The following is a 25276-nucleotide window of genomic DNA, read 5'->3' as shown; positions in this document are numbered from 1 at the left end:
GCTGGTTTGGGGACTGCATGCATGTCCGGACTGACTCTCGCTCCTCCAACCCCCTCCCGACTGCACAACACACACACACACACACACACACACACACACACACACACACACACACACCATCACGAGCCCACCCACGAAACATCTGGATGGGGACTCGCATCCCGACATATGGGCAACTACAGCCAAGGTTGGCTCCGGGAAGCCAGTGAGTAAACGCGCGCGGTGCCGAAGTGCACCACTCAGTAGGGTCTGTCCCCTTCCAGCGCTGGGTCCCGCCAGCATCCTTCCTACCATCTGCTCCTGTCACCAGCCCCTGGCTCCGCCTCTGTGATCCCGCCCCTTGTACTGCAGCCAATAGTAACCCCCGACCACTCTCCACCGCCTCAAACCCTTTCCACACCCCCACGTCCTGGTAGCTGGTTGGCTGCTGAACCCTCAGCGAAGCGGCTGTATTTGCGTGGTGCTCCAGGTTTCTGGTAGGTGGAGTGACCTGTCACTCCTGGTGGCCGGGCCCGCCTACTCCACCTCCGTCTCAGACTCTTCCTGCGCAGTTCTCCTTCGCAGCCTCTGCGAGGAAGTGCCGGGGCTGCTCTCTGGCTCCATTCGCAGGGCTGCGAGGAGGCAGCCCCGGCGAGCGGCCGTGCGCACCGTCCGGAGTGGCCAGGAAGCGGGAGTGCAGCGTTCTTCTCTTGGTCCAGAGTCGGGCGTCGCGCCGCAGGAGCGGTCCGCAGGCTAGCAATTGCCGCCACCCGACTTTCGTGCCAGTTGCGGCTCCTCCCGGGCAACATGTCAAAAGCCGCCGCCGCTACAGCTGCCGCCGCCACCTGGGGAAGAACAGCAGCAGCAGGAGCAGCGGTGGCCACGGGCGCGCGGGGGCAATAAACCGCACCACCAGGCGTCCGAAGGGCCAAGGACCCCTCTCCGCGCTCACTGTTCCGGCGGGACCCGCGCCATGTGCTGAGCCATGCCCCTCGCAGCGCCCGCGGGCAGCGCATGGGGCAGCGTCTGAGCGGCGGCGGATCCTGCCTCGATGTTCCCGGCCGGCTCCTGCCGCAGCCGCCGCCGCCCCCGCCACCGGTGAGGAGGAAGCTCGCGTTGCTCTTCGCCATGCTTTGCGTCTGGCTCTACATGTTCTTGTACTCGTGCGCCGGCTCGTGCGCCGCCGCACCGGGGCTGCTGCTGCTGGGCTCTGGGTCCCGCGCCGCCCACGCCTCTGCAGCCCTGGCCACCAGTCCCGACGGGGCTTCTCCCAGGCTGCCGTTCCAGGCGGCTCCTGCCACCCCGTTGGCTGCGGTCAAGGAGACGGCCGACGGCGCCGCGAGCCAGGAGGAACAGAGTCCCGAGGCGCCGGACTCCTCCAGCCCCATCTCCAGCTTTATTAGTGGGTCTGGGAGCAAGCAGCTGCCGCAGGCCATCATCATCGGTGTGAAGAAGGGTGGCACGCGAGCGCTGCTTGAGTTCCTGCGCGTGCACCCTGACGTGCGCGCCGTGGGCGCCGAGCCCCACTTTTTCGACCGCAGCTACGACAAGGGCCTCGCCTGGTACCGGTGAGTTTCCCCGCCGGGGCAAGGGGCGCCAGCTGCGATCCAGACGGGAGAAGAGGGAGACGTGGTGTGTGCTGGGGAAGTGACAGGGGTACAGCTTTGAACCACTGGGGTCGGGGACGGGCAGAGAACAAACGCGAGATGCTGGCCAGCAGCGCTGAGAATCCCGCCCTAGAGCGGTACCCAGTTTGCGCCACCTCCGCCTCCGCCTCGCTACAAACCATAGAAACTTCTCGAGGAGTTCTGGCAGCTCAATGGCCCAGGATACCCTAGCATTAATCAGGAGAGCTCTACCTCAAAGGAGAGACAGCGACTAGGACAGCGCTCAGAGAAGCGCGCAGTGTTCTAACTGCGGCGGTGTCCCAAACGAATCAATCCAGTGTTGCTCATATTTTATTCTTCCTCTCCGCGTCCGGGACGTTCTGCGTCCCGCCGGCCGCGGTAGACCGGCCGCAGTAGACCGACTTTAAGAGCAGCTTCTGCTCCCCAGATGGAGATGTGGGGATGGGAGTGACCGCATCCTATTCAGGCCGCAGGGAGTCTGTTCACTTTTTTGTTGCGGTACTGCTCCTTTCTGGAACCCGAACCCACAGAGGGTCAAACTCTTTTCGCTAGCGAGCAGCTCCGGCTGGGAGGGTAAACTGGGCGGGGTAACCCTGCGCCTCCGCCTGGCGGATGGGTGGCCGCGGGCGGAGCGTGGAGCGGTGCTGGTCCCTGTCGGGCAAAGACTAGCACTGCAGCTGGCGGGAGCGGCGCGCAGCTTTGAAGGTTTCCCGGCGCCTCCTGCATGGCCCGTCAGTTTCCGCCTCCCGGGCCTGGGTGCTGGGAGTGCGAAGGCTGGACCTCGTGTCTCCGCGGGCCCTTTACACCTCGGGCCGCAAAGAATATTAGGGGCCCACTCATTAAGAAATGTGGGTTGCCCCGAGGTCGCGGCTTCCGGAAACTTGGTTTTCGAGTAGCGTTGTGGGTCCGATTCCAAAGGGACAGCGGCTCCCGGGGTCATAATCACAACCTCCCCCAGCTGCGGGTCTTTGGGGTGAGCTGTTGGGTTGACCGAGCTTCCGGTGAGGCGCGGGTGGGCAGAGGGTGGACAGATTCCCGCCTTCGGAAACCTAGTTGCCAACCAGGGGCCCGGCCACCGGCCCCCACCCCTTTTATCGGTCACCCCACACACACACCCTCACAAGCAGGTCTCCATTGACTCCTCGGCACCCCTCCAGGCCCAAAGAGCCTCCAAGAGGCTTAAGACTTCGGAAAAGCAAAGGGGAAGAGTCGAAGCGAGCTCCACTCCCTGCCCCCACACCCCCATAGTCCCCCAGGAGAGGATGGAAGATAAAAGGGGGCTGACCCAGTGGATTAAAACCTCTCTCTTCCCAGCCTCGCCCTCCCCCTCTCTTTTGTCCTTCATGTTTTTATTATTGTCAGCAGTTGCCTAAGTCTCGAGGTTTAGCCAGCCGTGACAGTCACCCATCCCACCGTTCCCGGGCAGTGGACACCGGCTGTTAAAAATAGGGGTTCTGGAGTCGGACGCGTAAACTCTTGTCCTGGCTCTGGCAGTTCGCTAATCGGGCCAAGCCTCAGTGCTCTCCTTGGTGCATGGGATGGTGTGGTTCTCCGCAGGGAGAGGAGGCAGGAGTGCGCTGAGGCGCTCGGGTGCCTGGCTGGCACTTGGGGGGGCCTCTCTAATTGTTAGCGATTGTCATCGATCGTATTGTTATTACTTCTACCACCACCACCACCACTTCTGCACCTCCTGGGATGCGGATCCCAGGTCCGCGGTGGCTGGCAATCACTAGCGCCCTTCCAGGTGGAACCCACCGGAGGCCGGAGGCGGCCCGGGATTTTTTGAGATCAGACACGCGGGGGACCGGGCTGGGAGGAACTGGCAGGAAACTAACTGGATCCTTCACGTCAAGCGGTTTTAGAAGCACCTGGGGTAGGCTGTGGAAATCCCCACAGGAAGATTCACGCAGCCTCTTAGGCGGCTGCCTTCCACCTGCTACGTTCCTTTTGATTGACTCAAAAACGCTGAATAAAGAACGAAGTCGCTCTGGTAACCCTCGCCGCGCTCCTGCAGCAGGGAGCGCAGCCGGCAGCCTCGGGCAGTACAGGCGCCCCGGGGCGGCGTAGTTAGCCGGGCCGCTGGACGTGGGGGCCACGGGGGCTGGGCCGGGCCGCGGAAGGCGGGAAGTTCCTCAACCTCGCGAGTCATCTCCCTAAAATGAAGAGTCGGGCTGTCGGGGACAAAAGGCCCAGGGCCCGCGGCGGTGACCGGGTGGACCCGGCTACGGAAGGAGCAAACCGCTAGCACCGCAACCCGCCCCAAACTCCGCGCTCTCCGGCGGCTCCAGCAGCGCCGGGCGTGGCCACGGGATTAGTGGATTTTTTTAAGGGGAAAAAAATATGTTAAATGCCCTTTGCTTAATTAAAAAAATTTTGATTAGTGAAGAATATTCTGGATGTCTGAGCAAATGTATGGACTTAGAATTATTTTGAAGGCAGCCGTTTTAATTTTGAACAACCACACCCGGAGGAGACGCCTGACCCAGAAAACTTTTACTGAAATCCCGTGCCCAAGGAGCACGCTCCTCAGCCTCCGCGGGGCCAAGCCTGCTGCGCTCCAGAGTTGCATCTCTGTTGTATCTCCCGCGCCGCCCTTACCGGCAGGCAGCAGATTGGAGACGAGCACAAACAGTAATTAACCTGAGAGAATTGCAGTTCAGACACGTGGTTAAAACAAGTCCTCATAACGAGAAAATACTAAGAGAGAGGGGAGACATTTTGAAAGCATTTAGACATTTTGAAGGCATTAATCTGTAGTCATGGATGATTGAACCCGAGGGTCAGCATCGTAATCCGTTGGAGAAGGAGATTTTGGCTGTGTCTTTGCGAGTCGTTAATGTGTTTAATCGGTTTTGGTATACAGTCCTGCGAGTGGCCTAACCAGACTGGGCGGATTTGCATGAAGTCAAGGAAATTGATTGTAGTTCCTTCCACTGTCACCCTTAGCCAGAAGAGGAGGGATAGTGGTGGGAATGGAGCCCACCGTGGTGGCGACTCAGAGCTTACCTCGCCACCGGCCTGAGAGAGCGGGAGCTTTTCCGCTGCCTTATCTGCACAAAAATCAAACGCGCTGGTACACGAGGCCCATCTACCCTGGAACCTGGGTATGTTTTTTAGTCTGGGGTTAAGACCCTTGTGGGTTTACTTTTCCAGTTTATTATCCAGCTATTTTTCTCGAATCAGGCCTCCCAAACTTATCAGGTGCTGGTGAGCAGCCCAAGGAGTGACTTATCAGGACTTTTGGTGGAACTGGCCTTTACCTTCTGTTTCAGGTTGTGATGGTGTTGGAGAACTCTGGGGTGTGGTTCTGGAGAACCTCACCCATGCCAGCTTGGGGAAAGCACACACCCTGTACATTTAGACTCTGAATATGGATTGAAGCTTCAGTAAAAAGCTAAATTCTTTAATAAGTTTCTTTTTTTGGTTTGGCATAAATTTGGTAGATTTTCACAAATTTTAATGACCTCAGTTTGGGAATTAAGTTAGCCAAATACTGTGATTGTTAATTTTTATATGGAAATATGCCTTAAACTTTACAGTGGCAGAAACTCCTTCTCTGCCTTGCAGCTCTTCTTTCCGTTTTCGGTTGTACAAAATAAGCTGACACTTGAATGCTGTGACCACATTTTTTAAAAAGTGTAGTATGTGTGTGTGTGTGTGTGTTAATAATATTGGTAGCTAACACTTACTGAATGTTTTCCCAATGTGCCAGGCACTGTTTCAAGTTTACAGGCTTAGCAAATTTAATCTTCATTACAATCCTGTGAAGTAGGTACTTTTATAGATGAGAAAACACAGGCACAGAGAGGTTAAGCAATTTGCCCAAGGTCCCTCAGCTAAAAAGTGGCAAAGCTAATATACCAATCCTGGCAGTCCTACTCCAAAGGTCACTCTGCCATGCTTCGTTGCTTAAGTGACCAAAAACATGACGTTGATCATATATCATGAGTTCAAAACTGGGTTTGCTTTAAAAGAGTTTGAGTTTTCTGATGTACCTCCAGTGACCTCAGTGTGGATCGCTCACTTTAAAAGAATATCAACTCCAGAACAGGCTAGCTGCTATGTCCAAAGTTGGTTTATGACTAAAGTGAGAATAATTTCATCATTATGGCAGTTTTGTTTCTGTGCCTGCACTGGATAGTTAGAGTCAAAGGAATCATTAAAACGACAAAAATATCCCTCAAGTATAAAGTCTGAGAAAACACAGGGAATATCCTGTAATGTACGGGGAATAGATTTATTTTCTCCCATCCCCCCCTTTTAAGGCTGGGAAGTATGAGAGGATACAGGGTTAAAAGATGTTTCAAAACTTCTTGGAAGAAGTTTATTCATTTAAAAAGAAGTGCAGTTCCCCAAGTAAAGACGGAAAACTTGTACTTATCAACAAGAAGACAATTGTAATTAACACTTTGAATAGATTTCTTGAGAATTAGATTTTAAAACCCAGTAACTTCAGAAAATCTCTCTTGAAAACTAATAGCTGAAAATAGCAACTTTTCCTACACTTTTAATTTCATAAATGCTGAGAAACTTAATCTCTCCCCTATTTTCCTAGTCTATTTCTAAAAACTTGGTGGCAAAGACTGTCTTCACTAAGGGAAATTTGAGATAAGATCTGATTGTGGATAATCCTTTTTGAAGTAATTGCACTTTCTCAGTCCTGGAGTTTAAACCAAGTGTGTAACTCACTTCAAGCTCCTGGGTGAAGATCAAAAATCTACATTTATATGCAACAATTTGAAATACAAACCGTCATGTTACAAAGCTGTCAAGATTTATTAGCAAGACAGTGTAGCATGTGTTGAACTCTGTTTTTAATTAGGCACCTAAATTAGACCATAAAATGGTTGATTAATCTTTTACAAGTTGAGGGGGAAATGTAACATAAATTAACCTAATCATAAGTGTTTTCCCAGATGCTCTCAGTTAATAAAATAGTCAATATTTAATAGCAACCTATTTGTTTTAGGTAAATAAAATGCTGAAATGTATGCATTAAATTACACTTATTATCTTCTAAATGATGTTATTATTGAACAAGTCTCTAAAAATTAGATTGCGGCCCATGTCTTAAAAAAATTTATCAAAATAGAATGCTACAATTTGACTAAACTGACTAGATTTTCCTTTTTTAATGGAGCCTGATTATTAAAAGTTTACAATTTAATATAAACTAATAGTCATAAAAGACATTTCCAGCTAAAGTTACATTATTTGAAATTTTAAAGTGATTTGTCACAGTCTGCTTTTCTAGTTCTGTGTTTTATTGTTGTGTGAAGAAATACTTTTAGTTCTTTTTAAAACCCAACTTGTCACAAAAACCTTATTCCAACTATGGATGCTGATTTACCTTTTTGTTTAAAACATGTTGTTAGGAATAAGGTTTTCTGATTACCAGATGAACTTTTGAATCACTAAAATTATTTAGAATTAAAAGTGTACTAAGAATTTGGAAAACAAACACACCAATCAGTGTTATGAATCCGGGAAGCGGCATTTATTTCAAGTTTCAGAACTGAAATACTACATGCCTAGGACTGCTTGCTTGCCTACTGCTTTCTATGTCAGTCGTTTCTGAATACTTTATGTTCTCACTCTATGAACATGGAAATTGAGTTGATTGACAGAAACACAAAATGTCCACTTTAAAGGCAGAGCATAATGAGCATTTCTTTTGCTGTGAATAGAGTTAGTTTCCAAATAGGGCGCTACCTCTCTCATTTAACAGTCTGTGATTTCAGTCAGTAAGGGACATTTCAGTCCTAGGCTGTTGGGATAGTCAGGAATCCCAGCAAAATGAATTCCCCAAGTATGTGGCATATTTTCAAGGGTAATGAATACAATATGCTCCCTACCTCAAGTGAAAACATTTACCATGACCAAAAAGAAATGAGAGACCGGTATCTTTGAAAACTACTTGTAAGTAAAGCATAAAACTTTTTTTAATATTTAAAACATTACCTTGTTAGAACTCTCATGTTCCTCTTCAACTATACCAAAATAAAACTCACAGCAAATAAAACTGATGTTAGTGTATATTAACTTTTCTTTCTGATTTTAGATTTGGGGAAAAGTTAAGGATGTGAGGAGCAGTTACCAGTTTAATAACATGATAATAAATAATTTTCATTGCAGCCAAGAGGCCCTGTGTTAAAATACTGCTAATGCTAATAAAACCCCCATTAATTTTCTTTGCACATAAGAGTGATTAATAATTTCCTTTATGTTATATCTATATCTGAAATTCTTCCTTTAAAATGCCCACTTCTGTGACTGCAAATATTTTAAAAATAGCATAACTTACTCGGTCATTCAAAAAATTTACTTCAATGTGTCATGGATGAAACATATTTACATAGCAAAGCTGTACTGCAATTCGTTCTCCTCCTAGAGAGCTGCTTTTAAAAATTATGAGTGCAGATCTGTGCAGACAGAGCTGGTTAAAGAGTAATGCCAGAGTTTGTATTTTTTAGTCATTATAAAATTATATGTGTATACACACACATTCACTGTGACTTTAAGTTGCTAAATTAGTAACAGAACAGATAAGCTCTTGGAATAAAATATTTTTCTTCTAAATATAGCAAATGTGTTAAAGTAAAACTCAGGTTAACATAAAGTCAATTTTATTTTAGCCGAGGCTAGACTGTTTCTTGCCAAGAGATCAGTACTTTTAAACACTCTTGGGCAGAATATGAATGATTCCACGTGCGTTCATCAAGCAACTTGGGCGCGGATGATTTAGAATTCCTGTTTTCTTTCAAATTTTTGTCCAACACTACTTAACATGGTTACACTTGCTTGGAAACCCATAAAATACTGAATGATTGTTCTGAGCAATATGAGACTTGGGACAACAAATGGAGATTGGAAAAAAAATACTGGGAAGGGAAGTGAGAAGCAGCAGATTTTTCGCGCACACTCTTGATTTAATGAATTGGGGGCAGGAGGAAAGGTGTGGTGACAGAAGTGTCCAACATGGCCCCAGACAGGCCTCTGACGTTGCTACGTGTCTGTTCCTTTCTGGCAGCTGGAGGAACGTTCGCGTACACCTCTCGTTCTGGAGGTGGCCAAGCGCGCAGCCAATGGCAGAGAAAATGGCTCCGCGCCTGGCCAGCCTCGGGGATCAGTCAGCACGGTCCCGGTGTCGCGTGGGATTGCTGCATCTGGCCCGAGGACCGCTGAGCCCAGGAGACAGATGGCCGAGCTTCCCTGCGTTGGGGGCGTGGCCGGCGGCCTGGCCCGGGGCGCCCCTCCGCCCCTCCGCCCAGCGGGTTGCGGGTCGCAGCCACGTGACCAGCGGGAGCCTGGCGCTCGGGCCTCACCTGTTGGGCTGAGCCTAGCGTTGCGGCCGGCGCTTACAGTGGGCGGAGCCGGCGGAACCGGCCCCGCGCTGATTGGTCGGAGGGGTTGCCGGTAAACCAATGGCGCCCCGCCTGCGTCATAGCTCGGTCCAGAGGGGCGGGCGGAGCTGGCGCGTCGGGCTGAGGCCGGGGTAGGCTTTCCTGGCGGCTCTGCGCTCAGTCGGTGGAGCTGAATTAGTTCTGAAGCGTCGTCGCTTTCCGAGCCAAGTTTATCAGCTGATCTATTTTATTCCTTTCCTTTCTTTGTCTTTTCTAAACCCTCCTACACAGGTGGCCCTTGTGGGGGCCTTGTGGAGGGGAGGTGTCTTTTCTTTGAATGTTTGCCTCTGTTGGGCAGAGCAATAAGGACAGAGTCAGACTCGCCCTCCCTGAATCGGTTGCTGCTGGGATGTGGGCCTGAATGAATGAATTCGTCAGAGCCGGACGAGAAACATTGTCTTTTAAGGGCCTTATTTTGGGGCAGGGAAAAGGATGGCGTTGCGCTCCAGGAAGTAAAACAATGAAGTCAGTTTTCAACCAGCACGTATCTGTTCTTTCTCCCGCCCGCCCCCCCCCTCGACCCCCCACTCCTTATCCTTTTCTCCTTGGGAAAGAAATATATTATCCTCACTTCACCCAATTCTGTAATGGGTGTATAAAATGAGATGCAGCAAATTAGTAGATAACCCAAAATAGTTTCATTTTCCCTAACGTGGCCCGTTAAATGACAGGATAAAGAGAAAGGTGGGAAAGATTCTGAAGGAGAGGAGGGAAAGGAAAAGGCAGGTAACTCAGGCTCCCCTCCGATTCTTGAATCTTCGATTCTTGAATCTTCGCTTCACTGAGACTTAGTTGCTGGTTCTCCCCAGCACTTCTCTGCTGCTCCCCAAGTGCCCCTGGAAGGCACACATTCCCCTGTCGCCCTCCTTCCCTCAGTCCCTGTGACCACAGTCTGCAGCTGCCCCCTACCCATACGGAGAAGGAATGGCTCCCCTTAGGGCATCCTGGAAGCCCCTTTCTGCTCCCTCAGCCTGCAGAGTGGGTAGGAAGGGGTTTGGGGGCACTGAGGAGCTCACTCTCCCCTGTGCTGTCAGGTGGAATCACAGCATGAAAAATGCCTCCACTGAGGATGGGATTTCCACGGTGCCACTGAGAATTCTGTTGCGGATTTGGATGAGGCAACTTTGTTTTCTGGAAGGTTTTGCTGAGGTGCAAGAGATGACCAATATTGAAAGGTCAGGAAGCTCACATAGGACATTGGTCCTTGCTGCAGGAGAGGTTGAAACAATCAGGATTGGGTCCACATCTCCATTAACGTAGTCTCCCCAGGGAGAGGACGCACTGAGCCAACAATTAGAGGACAGTAATTCTCCCCGGGACCACTCCGGGTGTCTTCCCCAGCTAAAAGGTCTCTCCTTCCCCCTTCCTAGCCTCTGGCTGGAAAGTTCTGGTCTAGCCTAGCCATTCATTCATATTGATGTGTGCTGTTCTTTGGGTCCCTGGTGCCCTCCCGTCTGATTGTTCCAGTCTCCAGGCACTTAGCATATGCTAGTGCTGCCAGTTAAACCCAGATACACAAAGAGGTAAACATCCTGTTCCCAGCCGAGAGGTTTTACGGAAGCTTGGGAAGCCCCAGGCAGGCGTGTAGAGAGAGTAAAGTAGGGAAGCTGATCATTACTCTGTCATTGACCTGAAATATTCAGTGGAAAAAGTGAAAGGTGACTATTTTAAGTCTTTTTCTATAGTTAATGAATAATACATTTTTATGAATCATGTTGGCCTGTTTTTTCACTTACCTCACAAAGATTTATTGATTACTTTTTAAATATATTATTGACTTTATTTTTTAGAGTAGTTTTAAGTTCACAGCAAAATTGAGCAAAAAGACTTACCATTGATAAACCTATGATGACACGTCATTATTATCCAAAGTCCATAGTTTACATTGGGGCTCACTCTTGAGGTTGTTCATGTTAATGGCCTTTGACAAATGTATAATGATATATATCCACCATGATAGTATCACACAGAATATTTTCACTGTCCAAAACATGTCCCGTTGAGTACTTTTATCAAGTGCTATTCCAGGCAGCACTTGAGGTACTGAGGAAGTACAAGAGACATGAACTTGAGGAGCCCGTTTTAGTCAGTGAACTAAAATCTGCAGGTTCAAAGAGGTCTCAAAGCAATTTACACACTGATATAAACAAATCATTAGTCCTGCCGAATCACTGATAAATCTAACAGCCATTTGAAGGGGAAGAGGAAGCACGTGGTAAAACAGTACAAATCAAGAAATGTGACTTTATATTTCACTTTTTTGGAGCTTCCAAAGAGAGCTAAGGAGGTAAGAGAGGCGATGTCACTCTGTGATACAGTAGGAAAGTATTTGAGAGCCTGCTGTGGGCAGGTGATTGGCCGGTGCTCATTGTATCTTAGCAGTGGTCCTTCCTGTGTGATTTGCCCCATTTATTTTGCAGAGGAAGAAAGGGAAGCTCACAGAGGTAGAAGAAGCTGTATCTATGGGGTGTCTCAGGCTGTTGAACCCAATGCCTCCCCGAGGGCCCTTCTGATTCCACAACTCACAGCTTCTGCACAGGGCTGAAATTCAACATGATCTTCCTTCTGGACAGTTGAAGCCATTTCTTTTGTTGTTTCTTTCTTCCCAAAGACACAAACCCTTCCACATTACACTATCCCCAAGATTATATATTTTTTCCTCTCTCTGTCCCTATCCCTGTGGTTCTCACACTCACTCCTCAGCCCCATCTGTTGAAATGATATATGCCTTGGTGGTGCCAACCTTCCTGCATGTCACTCATGCACCAACCTGTCACTTTAGCATCATCCCTGTTGCCCTTGCTCCCGCGATAAAATCTGTACATTTGACGCTCCCTTTCTCACTGCAGCCTCCTTCCATTTCCTCATTTCCCAGCCTATCTCTTCTCTCTCACCTCTTCCTTGAAGCTGCCCACCACACCCATGCCGCCCACATTCTCAGTTCTCAGGATCACAGTAAAACCTGCCGCACTCAACCTCTGTGTCTCGCACTCAACCTCTGTGGCTCAACCTCTGTGGCTCGTTGCTTTCTTGCTGCATCCTTGGCTAACACCTAAACGCCCTTGCCCCGCCCTTTGGAGACACCCTGTTTTGTACCATCCCTGGCAGTTGTGCAGGAAACGGTCTTGTCATAGAGCACACCTGGCCAACCCTGAGTTATGTATTTACCCAAGAACTTGGGCCTTACTCTGCAACTTAGCCCTGTTGGTCACTACCCCTTACCCATGCCAGGACCCGTGGTGTGCACTGGCCCTTCGGGATGGTATCCTCTGCCTTCAAGTACCGGTTCGCAGAACTCCTTCCACATAGGGAGCAACTCCAGCAAGATCTCAGCATCTGTAGTAACAATACCACTCTCTTAACCACTTCTCAACATGCCTTATTTCTACTTTTTTCCAAGACTTTCCTCCATCATTTCTAAGAAGTATTGTGTTCTCTCTTTTCTGTATTATTTGAAGAACATCGCAGAGATCATATTACTTTATCTATAAATCCAGCCTGTGGGATTTTTTTAGACAAATTTGCATTCACATACCTATTTTAAAAAGTGTACAAATCAGAAGTGTGCAGCCTGATGAATTTTCACAAAGTGAGTATATCCACGTAACAGCAGTTCAAAAACCCTGAAGCCACTCTCTTGTTCCCTTCTGATCACAGTCTCTGTCCCAAGGATAACCACTATCCTACCTTTTACCATCATAGATTAATTATACCTGCTATTGAACTTACTGTAAATGAAATCCTAAGTGAATATTTGTAGGTTTTTAAAAATATGTGGATTCATTGCAAATATTGACAGATTCAGAGATTTCACAGACAAATGCAAATTTTCTGCTGTTTTTATAAAGTTGCTGACAGTACAAGGCCTGCCTTCCTCGTAGCAGCAACTGGTTGGAGCTGGAGAAGAGCTGTGCCTGGGCATGAGGGCATGTCCTCTCTTGTTTGCCACAGTCCCCACTGCTCCTTATTGTTTCACACTTATTTGTTAACTGCCCAGTCCCAGATCTAGGTCTGGGTCACTGCCAAACAGAATGGGGCGCTACAAACTGTTTTCCCTTTTCTCTCAGGTATGCAGTATTTCAGGATTGAATTTCCATTTATCATGGACATCCTTGTCAGATTTTGAAATTAGTCTTCCTTTTACAACTGTAGAGACCCTGGGAGAGGCTGCAGAGAGGTCTGCTAGCTGGATGCCAGTTGGAAACAGAATCACCATTATAAAATCATTTTCAATGATGTGCTTCTCTGACTTCTAATACTTTTTGTTTGTTTCTTTAACCAGCTCTTCTTCAGCCCCCAACTGGTGTCAGCTTTTTGCGATGGATACTTTGTGATCTTGAGCCAGTCACTTTATCTCTTTGGTGTCAACATTCTCAAGTGTACAATGGAGACGGGCCCATCAGTGCTTCCTGAACCAGTGTTTCGCAAACTCTGGTGCAGGACCACATTTTCCCCTATCTATTGTGGCCCCATGTGTTGTCCCAGGGCGCATGACTAGTACACACCTTGTGCCCTGTGCCTTCCGCCACACAATTTGTAACACCTACCCTGGTCTGTACTCTGTCATTGATCAGAGCTCTGGATGATGGAACAATGTCAAATTCCTTACAGTAGCTTTAAATACTTACTCTCAGGTTTTGTATTTATCTCCTTGAAGACAGTTTGCAGGTAGTCTGAAGACCACCCTTTGAGAAGCACTGTTTTGAGTGTTTTAGTGAACAAAAAATTATAGAAAGGTCAATAAGTAATTTGTAGAAAAAATGCTTCCCTGTTAGCATATTGAAGGCCCTGAGAAGTAGTATAGTTCAAAGCAAAACTGAACCAAAAATCTGTTTAATTTTGTTCAAGTTTCCCTTGAGTACAAAATCCTTTTTTCATTCAATACCTACTGATAACCTGAGGAGTTGTGTTTGTCTGGATGCCAGTTTGGGGCATTTAGCAGAGCAGGTCTCCAAGGTTTCTTGCAGTTCTAAGAGTTCGACCCCCTGACTCTGTCTGTGCTCTCTCTGTCCACCCTTGGAATGCAGTTAGACTCCATACTTCTCCCACTTGTGACATCATTTCCAACCCAGTGTGTCTGCACCCCCTGTGCTCCCAGGATGATTGTACAGAAAGAAGATAGAAGGAGAAGTGGGGTCTCAGTAAATCAGGGACCCTGGGCAGAAATTCGCGGAGGCTGAGAAGGATTTCACGTTCAGGCTTGCTGCAGGCATCTTGAGGAGGCTTCCACTTGCTGTTCTGCCCTAAGCAGGCTAATTGCTGGTTCAGCTTTCCTCCAAGGAGCTTATGTCTGTTTTCAAAAGTAAGTGCTCCTCGGGCTCTGAGCTGTTTACAGAGCAAGATGTCTGATGGTGTTGGTAAAGGGTGAAGCTTTTTTCTACCCTGCCTGGCACAGCGAAGGCCTGTGGTCTGCGTGTTTTGTCAGAGCACCAACGTGATTGCTCACCCTGGACACGCTGCTGAGGTCTCTGCAAAATAACACGAGTGCCACATAAAAACCTGCTCAGCCATTAGCTGCAAACAAAGCCAATCACCTTTGCCAATCACCTTTTTTTTTTTTCCAAACATGCATTTTCCCTTTTTGTGTCTGAGGCCAAGGGGAAACACTTAAAAGTGTTCTTTAGTCACACAGCACCGGAAATGAAGGAAACTTTCAGATTAGGTGTCACTGGGAAAGGAGGTGAGTGGAACCTTTTACCGAGATGGGGGATTCGTTTACCTATTTGTACAAAACTTAAGTTACAAGAGTATCTGGGTTTCCCCCTCCAAGCACTCTAAACTTGCTATAATTATCTTATTATGTCCTGATGCTCTCGCTTACCAGACTCCTCATATTTGGCGAAATTCTAACACCTGTTTGGATGGCCCCCTCATCTCTGCCCTGAGCCCCTCCTTATAGGGGCGGTGTTTGGCAAGGGCGCTTCACATGGTCTGGAAGTGAGCAGCTTCACACCAGAGTGGGTCCTCTACTGCGTGTACTTGACTAGCTTTTCTTTCTTATCACACTTCCCTTCCTATAAAGTTACGTATCTTTTAACGGGATATTTAATACCCACTCTCTCTTTCTATGGGGCCTTGTGAAAATCAGGCAATAATGACGCAGCCTTATTGCCAAGTCATGACCAGAGCATCTAGATGGCACTACTCATGGAATGATGTGGTGTGTACCATTTCTTCATTTGTGATTTGATTTCCTCTACCAGACAGTTTGGGAGCACCTAGAATGGGTGTTCAAATAGTATAAAAGCAGTTGGAAAATAAGATGTTCAGCGGTTGTCAGACGTCTCAAGAAGCTCATGATCTTGGTCAAGGGACCGTGATGAGAGATAATATAGAACAAAGTGAGATGTGTTGTGGCAGCTGAGAGAAGGAGGCATAAAGGAGAGGCTACCACTGAGCTGGGCTTTGAAGTATGGATAGGAGTTTGTCAGCCAATTGTCCCAGAAAGCAAATAAAGACGTTCAGGGCTGGACAGCATTGTGGGAAAGGCCTAGACAGAGGCATGGGAGAGCACTGGGGGTTGGTGGGACAGAGGAAGTGTCAGGGATTGGGAGAAGGGGGCCAGGAGGCTGGCTCAGAGATACGGTGTTATGTTGTGGCGGGGAGGGCTTTCATCTCACTGATCAAAAGGAGTTTTGTGGACCAGCAGAGCCTCCTATACCAAAGAAATGTGCAGACTTTACATGAATTATGCATTTGAATTATTTTCATGTATTTTTGAGGAAAATAAAATAATTTGGTGTTTTATGACAGAGAAAGTTAAAAAAAAAAAAGTGTAGACGGTTTTCTAAGATGAACAACACTGTGTGATTTGAAAGTGGCTCTCAAGAGTTCCAGAACAAGCGTGTAGCTCATGAGAAGTGACGGGACACGCTTCCTCACTCCTTACAGAACCCACACACCCCTCTCCCTGTTGCCTTTCTGGGTAACTTGGATAACTGTCCCAAAGAACACAGACTGCCCCTCTGAGGTTTGACGTTTGGGGTAAAGAGCCATTCTTCCCCAACTCCCAGCTAGGCTGCAAACGCCAGCTTCCCAGCCCGATGCATGAAACAGATGGCCGAGAGCCTGCAGGCTGGGCCGTCTCCTAACCGGCTCCGCTGCGGCAGGAGCCCTGCCATTCCTCCGGAAGGGCTTCTGAGCAAGCAGAGGAAACAAGGTGGAGAGGGGACACCGCGCGGCCTCCCCTCGCCTGGCCTCCCCTTGCTGGCCCCGCTGGGCAGAACTAAGGCGAAGCTTCCCCTTCTTGTCCCCGGATCCTGAGCACGGAGAGAGATACCACGTTTGGTTCCCGGTTGCCAGCATTCCCAAAATGATTTAGTCTATTCCCATTGCTCACTGTGAGGGAACTCAGTTAAATTTAGGAGCCTTCCGTGCTGGCCTATAAAAGTGATCGCACTCATTGATCAAGTCTGGCTAAGAATTCATCTCCCTAATCCAGAGGCTACTTCTGTTGAGAAGAGACAGAGGTGAGAGGCCGCTTGGTGGGCTCAAAAGAGCACAGGCAGAGGCTCCGGGTCAGGGGGCAGCCAACATGAGAAGGGCAGGCCCTGTGCTCTGGCCCTGTCTCCTCCCATCTGTTATTTTTAGGGTTGTGTTTTCTTCCAGTCCCAGCTGGAAACAGAAGTAGAGAGCAGGCTCATGGCTTTTTGTGTGTGTTCTGTAAAAAGAGAGCCCATGTGCCAGGGAGTACATGTGCCCACTTCCTCGAGACTTAAGCTTTCATTCATCTCCAGGACTTTGATCAAAGCTAGCTCATCTGACCCAGGTGGTGTCTTTTGGGAATGTCAGTTTGGGCGATGGGAAACGCAAGGGCATGTCGCCTATTTGTGTGTGTCCTCTGTGGTTGCTCAACTCCCAGATGTGGCAAGTGGGTCGTAGGTTCCCGAAGGTCAAGGTGTGGACCTAGCACCAGGAGGCAGCTGCAGCCTGAGCTGAAGGTAAAGACAGACCCCAAGTTGAGTGTACCAGTCGAGTGCAGCAGTAGACTGAGGTCCTAAAGGTCAGTCCTACTCATGTTTAACGTGTGAGCCCCAGAAAGAATTTTCCAGCTGTGGGTTGCTTGTCAGCTACATTCTAATTTGGACTTGGTGCTTTTTTGTCTCGATTGTAAAATTCTTTGGCTTCTCTCTCCTAAGTGGACTGTATTGAGAGGACAATATGGAGGAAACCAGCACTAGGGACCCTGCGGATTGTGGCCATGGGAGTTCAGCAAAGGGAAAAGAGCACTAGGGAGGAATCCCGTTGGTTTCACTTAGCTCTTGGTGTTCCTGTGTTAGAATGTCCACTGGTATCAGTGCAGGTCTTTCTGGTTACATATTGAGTTTGTTAATTTATTGAGCATCCATTCTGTGCCAGACTCTGAGGATGCAAAGATTTATTTATTTCACAAATATTATTACCTATTTTATTAGCACTGATCCTGCCCTCATGTCGCTTATGTTCTATTAGGGACATGGGCAAGAAACAAATAGGTAAACTAATAAAAGCAGAAGGTCTCACCCAGTGATGAGAGCCATGAATAGAAGTAAAACAGAGGGAGGGGATGGAGAATTGTGGGGGCAGGTGATGGGAGAGAAGGGCTATTTTAGGCAGGGGTCTTTTTATAGAGGTGATGTTGAGTAGAGGCCCGAAGGAAGAGAAGGGCTATATGGAGGTCTAGCCGGTGGGAACATCTCTGTGAGAAGACCCTGTGACCAGAGTGAAGAGATCAAAGGAAGAGGGGGAGGGGAGGGGCAGAGAGGCAGTTCTGTGTGTTCAAAGTGTGAAGGGATACCAGTGGGGAGGGGCGCGGGGGCTCTGTGATTTCTTTGTGGACATTGACTATGGAGAGTGAAAATGAAGTGACACCTTAGCAAGGTTTTGATGGATGAATAGGAGTTCATGTGCAGACCATGTGGGGAAAGGGGTCTTCTTGGCAGAGGGAATAAATGTGAAAAGGCAAAGAGGGTTACATGTACACGAAAAAGTGTGGTGGGTGCTGGGAAGGATGAGCAGAGGAGAAACGCAAGTGAGGTAGGACAGCATCAGGGGTTGGTGTCTTTCATGAATGAGCCTTAACATCATGACTTCAGAGGGTAGCAGTTTATCCTGCACCTTTTCTTTTTCTCAAGCATTTCAGCTTGGAAGTGGGATTTACAAGATGCCATTGAATAGCGTTAGACAGGAATGGCTTTTGCTGGTGATCAGAAAAGATGCCACCCAGAAAAAAAGGCAAGTGCTGGAGATCCTCTCAGGATGTACTCCGAGACCCACGTCCTTTAAGCTGATTGCTTTTTGCTTGCCTGGACAGAGCCTTTCATTAGGGTAAAGCTGAAAGCCATGTAATTAGAAATTCCACTTCTCAGCTCTTCGGACCTACAATAAGGAACAGCCCCGTGGACGCTCAGTTCCAGCATTCTTACAAGCTGAGCAGGGCCAGGCTGCTAGTGCCAAAATGCCAAACCTGGTAATTAAGAGGTGGCTTTGCAGGCACACACCTGTTCTGAATGTGCAATTAGTGCCTGCTGCCCTTCTTACTGGAGCTTATCCCTTAGCACAGACCATTTGCAGGGGTGGTACGGGTGTACCTGTGTTTCCCCCTCCCCTCTTTCCTCATCTCCCCCCTTCTTTTCTTCCTCCCTAATCTGAGCATTTTTTACCTGGTTTTTCTGGATGTCCAGTTTCTGACCATTTAGTCTCACGAAACCATCTCTTTGGTCATTTAACCAGAAGCAACTGTACTTTTATCTGAAAACCAAAATAAGAAAGTCTTGCCCCTTTTGCTGTGCTGTTTTTCTTAATGTTCAGAAGAGAAATTGCAAAGAAGGGGCCAGCGTGGAGGACAGGAGGATGGCTCTTGGGAAGGCACTGGTGTGGTGTTTTTCCCTGGGACTGCTCATCAGATACTTTCCACTCTACATTATCCTGGTTTATAGCCAGGCTAATTTAATTTCCAGCTGCGAGGCTACCCGTGTGATGGTAATCTCAAACAGTTAATGAGCTAGAAGAGGAGGCAGCCTATTGGATTGATTCTTGGGGATCGGCTCAGTGGCTTCACAGTGCTAATTTATCAGCCTGTTTGTTTCTTGGTTTGAAAGACTTGTTCAGCCTGGCACAGCTTCATGAATCTCCCCGCTTCTAAAGATGGATTGAGCTCTGACTTCTGGCCTCTGGGTGTGGAAAACAAGCTCGCTTTTCCTTTTACACACCTGGTGTATTTAAAGGGAAGAAAGCTGAGGGGGTAACCAACCACAGGTCAGCTCTTCTCTCCGTGATACCTGTAAAGCACACTGTGAAAACTTCAGAGTCGTTCCTTCACTCCAGCTGGGTGTGTGTCACCAGCGTATACTGGGCACGCTGCATTGAACAAGGCTGTTTGTAATATTGATCCTAGGGTCTGGGGCAAGTGTTTTCCTCCTGCAGAAGACTGGCACAGTTGAAAAAAATAAGGGCTAATGCACACAATACAGAATAGGAATAGTGACAGGAACTAGGGCTATGGTTGGGGAGGGCTAATCTGATGACTTTCACTTTTGTGGTCATTTTTTCGGTGTGGGTGAGTGAAAAGTGAGCTCCTAAATTGAAGGCATTAAGGCAGAAGTACAGAGAACAGTGAAAGATTTAGTTCCCACGTTCTAAATTAATCTCTCTCTCCATATATGTTTATATTTATATAAGTATGTTTATTTCACTATAATTATACCCTACAATGGCCAAAATTAATTTAAAACTAAACCTTATTATTTTTTATTGTCAGAAAAGGAGGGAAGGTGGAAACCTCCTTAAAAAGGAGGTGGGTAATAATAGATGGGTCAGATGGGGTTGGTGGGATGATTACTGTTGTTTGAGCATTTTGATCTTAGAAGTCTTAGAAACATCGAGAAATAGGGTGAACATGAAATTCGAAGATGAACGTTCCGAAGTCCAGGTCCCTGCTTTGTCTCTGCCCGATATCTGATTTGGGGCAAAAATGGCTCAATCACTGTCTTATATTCCATCTAAGCGCCCTCCTTCTCACTCTACGGGTCTTTAAAATGGAGCAAACACCCCCTTGAGAAGGTTGTTACAGTGAGCCAACGAGATCCTGGATGTCAGTGCTTCCTCGTGGACAGGTCTTAGAGTTCACCATATGGCGAAGGAAGAGAGAGACCCATCTTCTGATACAAAGGAAGCCCATGGAGACAAACATTTTACCAGAGACAAACATTTTTTCTGTTGCATGCACTTTGAGTATGATAGCCGGCAGTGGTTTTACAAGACAGTGTGCAGACAGACCCATGATCATGCCAGCTCATTATTTCAATGCTTAAGAAAATCTAGAGGCACGTCCTGTTTGTAGGTAGTGCAGGCAAAGCATTTGGGGGTGAGCAAAACTCATGGGGCCTAAATGTGATGCTGACCTCATCCATGGATGGAGAGCGCATGTCCGCTCTGCTCTGTGCACTGACCTCCTACCGAACCATCTCAGTCAGGCTTTAGGCCACGAGGGCCTGCTGACTGGGGGTGGCAGGTGGCTATTGGGCCGCGTGTGTGCGTTTGCTGCACCGAGGATCCACCCCTTTCCTCAGATTCTCTACAATCCCTAAAAGCGGAAGGAGCTCCGCTCCAGGGCACACTGCTCTGGGATTTCATGGCTGTTTTGCAGTAAGCAAGGGTAAAAGTCTGTTGTGATATTTAACAAGCCCCATTTCTGTTCTGAATAAGAAGAGAACCATCTCTCTTTAGAGGGAGAGGGGGCCCAGGGAAGGGAGTCTTTCCTTGGGCAGACACTGTTATTTGTCTCGTAGGGAAATCTCTCAGAATTCAAGATGTATGGAGACATCTGCAGAAAGATCATTAGGACACCAGCTTCACTGCATCTTCAACAGTCAGTTGATTCCATTCTTCGGTTTGTTACCTGGTAGCCAGCCCTGCCTGCCTCCAAGTGACAGGTTAATCTGTGTGCATTTAGCAAGCCCAGGAAAACTGGCCTTGCAGGGGTTTGAGCTGATTAATTTACCCAGTGTGCTAATGGGGCAGCAGAAAGCGCATCTCTTGTTCTCTCCTTTAGGTGGTGTTTGCTCAGGGGCTTAGTGCTCTGTGTTCTCAGCCCCAGGATTTGGGAGTGGACTCATTTGGGAAAGTAGCAGCTTAAGGTCTTTATTTGGCTTTGTCAGCCAGTGGAGAATGCCTGCTGAGCATCTCAGGGAGAGGCTGCCATTCTTCTCAGCACCCTGCCTCTGGTTGGCCTCCTAGACAGGCCTCCACCCCCACCCTGGGCTGACCCAGAATTGGCCTTTCTGGCCCAGGGAATCTTTTCTCATCTAGAAGCTGGGGTGGGGTGATACTGTCTTTCTCTCAGTTTCTCTCTGTTCTTGCACATGGTCACAAAAAATCCTAAATCTTCATTTGCTTATAACATCTCTTGGATGAGCACCTAAATTCTGCTGCTGACCTCTACCCTGAAAACTGTGGGAAGCTACACTGTACGTGGGTGAATTCAGAACACATTAGTGTCACGCCCGCAATCAGCTTCGCTTAGAACCCCGAGATGGTCCTTGCTCCTACTTCTTTCCTGGTATCTAACCTGTTACCAGCTTTGCTTTTTTTCCTTCTTGAGAATGTTTTGAAATTAGCTGCCCCGTCATTTGCACTACCCTCTTCCCATTTCAGATCTACAGAATCTCATTGATTTTGTAAATACCTTTTTGAAAAAATACTTAGGGTGGGTTTTAAATGATACCTAAAGGGCCACAAACCACATCAAATGTGAGCATCAAAGAAGCGTATGAACAGTGGAGCCATAAAAGGAGCCAGGAGTTGGTCTAAGAAATGTCTCTCCCATGACGGTGGACGTGATCCTCAGCTTCCTGGCAAACTTCACAAAAAGATGAACCTCAATTACACAAATCACAGATACATGCTGCTCAAAAGAAAGCATGGCTGCTCTTGGTCCTCAGATGGGGATTTACATAAAGAGGACACTGGGGTAATGGCCATGGCATGGATAGGACCCTTCCAGGAAATATATGGTTAATCCAGCTTTTTTGGTAAAGGATAATTGTCTAAAAACAAAAGGTAAAATTATGACTGTCATCCAGATCTAATGTTCAGGATTATATTTCCTTCATGATCACGTTAAGGATTTTGTTTCACTCATTGTTAATGAGAGAACCAGACGCATGTTACCATTAGTTCAAAGGAGACGTCAAAAGAACACAGATTTGCTTGGAATTAAAGGAATGTTGAGATAAATTTACAAATAGGCAGGAAAATGACTTTTTCCATGTGGTAGGAGGTGGAGAGGCAAATCCACAGAATCTCCACCAAAAGCATTTATTTGCATGCCTATGGTCAAGAATTATATTACATTGCTGTATTGTTATCTATAATTTACAGAGCTGCAAAATATCTCAAAGGCAATAAAAGGCTGGAGTCAGATAACCAGAAGAGTATGCTTTACACAGTGTGTGGGTTTCCACTGGAGACACTTAGTGATCTTTTTTCTTATTCCAAATTTCTTTGTATTTTCTCGTATCAGTCTTGAGTAGGCTCATGAAGTTTATAATCAGCTAAAAGCCCAAATCTGTTTCATATATGCTGCTGGGAAGCACTGTCTCCTGCACTCCTAATACATTTTCATGCCACTCACCTCCTCCATTTGATGTGGCTTCTCATTGCCTCTCAGATCAGATCCAAATTCTGTCTTGCATTTGTTCATTTATCCATTCACCCTTTATTCATCTAACAACCATTTATTTTTGCCACAGTGCAGATAAGGCGCAGTCCAGTCCTCAAAGCTTCCTGGAACTGTAACCGCAGATAGATAGAGGCTGTGCTATGTCTGTGTGTGTGCACGCACGGGAAAGATGTCAGAAGGGTAGCAGTCACGAGAAGGGAGTAAGGACTGCTAACTGCCAGACTGACGAAGGGATGAGTGTCATAGAAATTTATTAGAAGGAGGAGGGCTGGAAAGAATGTTTCAGGAGGAGGGAAGACCCTGGGGGGTAGGAGGAGAGGAACTTTGTGACCCATGTGAGAAATTGCAGGAACGTGCCCATAGCTGAGGTGAAGCAGAGTTGGGTGGAGCCGTGAGAAAGGAGGTAGGGACCGAGAATTCACTTGAACAGCATGCTCCACATTGTGAGAGGTGGTGAAGGCTTTAGGATTTGACTTTGGAAAGATACCTGGGGGGAAGGCAGTGGGTGGAGGGCTGGGCAGGATAGATAGAGGGCAACCCCAGCTTGTTTTCCAATCTTTCCAGTACTGCCCACCATTCCTCAAAAAAGGAAAAGAAGAATCTTCAGTCCAGGCTACATGGCTCAATCACTGTCTTATCTTCCTCAACTGAAGTATCTTTTGTCCGTGAGCTTTTCACTTCCACCTACCTACCCTTGGGACTAGCTCAAGGAGGCTTCCATTACCTCAAAGGACACAACTTCTGGGTGCTGCTTTTCCACATTTCTCATTTTAAGCCAAGTATACAATACCTATTGGTAAACTTCCTGGGTGTGGAATTTCTTTCCAAATACACAGTAACCCCCTGGACAAGAATTATCCCCGTAATGACACATACCCGCCATATCATTGATTCCTTAATCATCTGTGATAAATATTACTTTTACATCTCTAGTCAGCTTTCTTCTTGCTCCCTAGGAGAGAGGCATTTGGTGCGTACCTCAACCCACCATCACTCAATGGATGCCTGGGAATGCAAACAAATTTTAATAATAATTAAAGCAAAATAACAATTAATATCAATCAGCTAATTAAAGTCATTTTCTCATTGTTATTAACTGCAACCACTTATTAGTTTTAATGGAGAAGATGTTTTATTACCAGCCACCAGAGGTGGGGCATTCAAGGTTCGTAACACATGTCACAGCTTGTTTCTGTGCCACAGGAGAAATAAGGAACAGGGATCTCATGCCACACTTGTTCTGTGCTTTAGCTTCGAATTCAAGTTCAAGACCTTCTTTATGTGCACAGCCTCTTAATGTAATTGTGTCACTTAATGTAATGGGTATGATGATACATAAATGTTGTTCTAGAATTAACTTCTTTGGGTGTCGGGATACTGAGATCATCACCATTTCAAACCTGGACCAAATGGTAATTTATTATTCCGGGTTGCCCCTAATTCTCTTTACATATTTGCACTGTGACCTCCAGTCATTAGCTTTAAGTATTGCTAACTCATTCCCTTTCATTCATTCATTTATGCCTTCATTCAGCAAATATTTTCAAGTGCTTCCTATGCCTCGTGTTTGCTGTATTTTCCTGTATGCCTTTTGAAGATAAAAATCTTTAAAATTCACAGTTCAAACAAATACAAAACAAAACCTAGAAGGCAATAAATTTCACCCCAACATTTTGTTCATAGAAATAGTCATTAAACCTAAAAATATTTACAGGGTTAGTTTTTCATCGGGGCTAATGCAGGGTAAAAGGCTAATCTCACTTGTAATTCTTAACAGCTCTCTCACCAACCATTTAGTTATTTGATCTCCTTGGTACTTACAATTTTACCCCTTGTGGGAGTTGTGGGGTGGGGGAGGGGACACTTTGTCTAACGCACAGAAGAATTGCTGGAAATTTTAAGACTCACCAGTCAGGTAGCATCATCTACTAGATTTCTCCGAGCATGTAAAAAATAGTGATGGGATAGCCTCAAATAATACAGAACATGTGAGCATAGCTTCAGCCTCCAACACTTTTCATCTCTCCTATCTTTGGACGTGAAATACACAAGGCAGATAGTCTATCTGTTGGAAATTTATTAAGTTTTTATAAAAAATGGTTGACCATGAAATGAGTGGATAAAATTTGGGGGAAGTTATGCTTGCTTTTTTCCTGCTGAAAATTGACTCTGAGAAGCTTCCATTACTTCCCAACCTGAGAATTCCAAAAAGGTGGGAGGGGGGACTTTGATGGGTGTCCTTAGAGTTTCCATTGGCATTGCTGTGTGCCTTACTTTCTTGACGCACCTTTTGGTTAACTTTAAGCACTAGGTCAAAACAACTGGGAAGAAGTGAGTACTGATGATGATAAGAAGTGCAAGATAAGAAACAGTGTTTTCTTTGTCAGTAGTTTCTCCAAGTTTATACGCTCCCTTGGATGTTCTCTCTGGGTAGAAAGTACTTCTTTAAAATGTTCTTGAGCCCTCTAAAGCCTGTGATAAGGGAACTTTATTTGCATTCATTTCCCTTTATGTTAGCTTAACTCAAACTTTTTTCTCAAGATTTTTATTGACCTAATTTGCTCTATAGTGTTTTCAGTTAATAACCATAAAATGGGGTTCTGTTT

At 46.9% G+C, this 25276-nt stretch overlaps 1 protein-coding gene across 1 annotated transcript in view; it reads left to right on the top strand.

The window, feature by feature from the left end:
- The first annotated feature begins 887 nt into the window (after positions 1 to 887).
- HS3ST3B1 (heparan sulfate-glucosamine 3-sulfotransferase 3B1) overlaps positions 888 to 25276 on the top strand; it is a 43364-nt gene continuing 18975 nt past the window's right edge. The window contains exon 1 of the mRNA XM_033091451.1: positions 888 to 1547. Coding sequence (XP_032947342.1) covers positions 994 to 1547 — 554 coding nt within the window. The 5' untranslated portion in view covers positions 888 to 993. The remainder of the gene's footprint in view (positions 1548 to 25276) is intronic.

The sequence above is a fragment of the Rhinolophus ferrumequinum genome, chromosome 21, assembly GCF_004115265.2.
Source record: "Rhinolophus ferrumequinum isolate MPI-CBG mRhiFer1 chromosome 21, mRhiFer1_v1.p, whole genome shotgun sequence".
In the NCBI taxonomy this organism is placed as follows: domain Eukaryota; kingdom Metazoa; phylum Chordata; class Mammalia; order Chiroptera; family Rhinolophidae; genus Rhinolophus; species Rhinolophus ferrumequinum.
The sequence above is the reverse complement of the archived record's forward strand: the minus strand, read 5'-3'. Positions and strand labels throughout refer to the sequence as shown.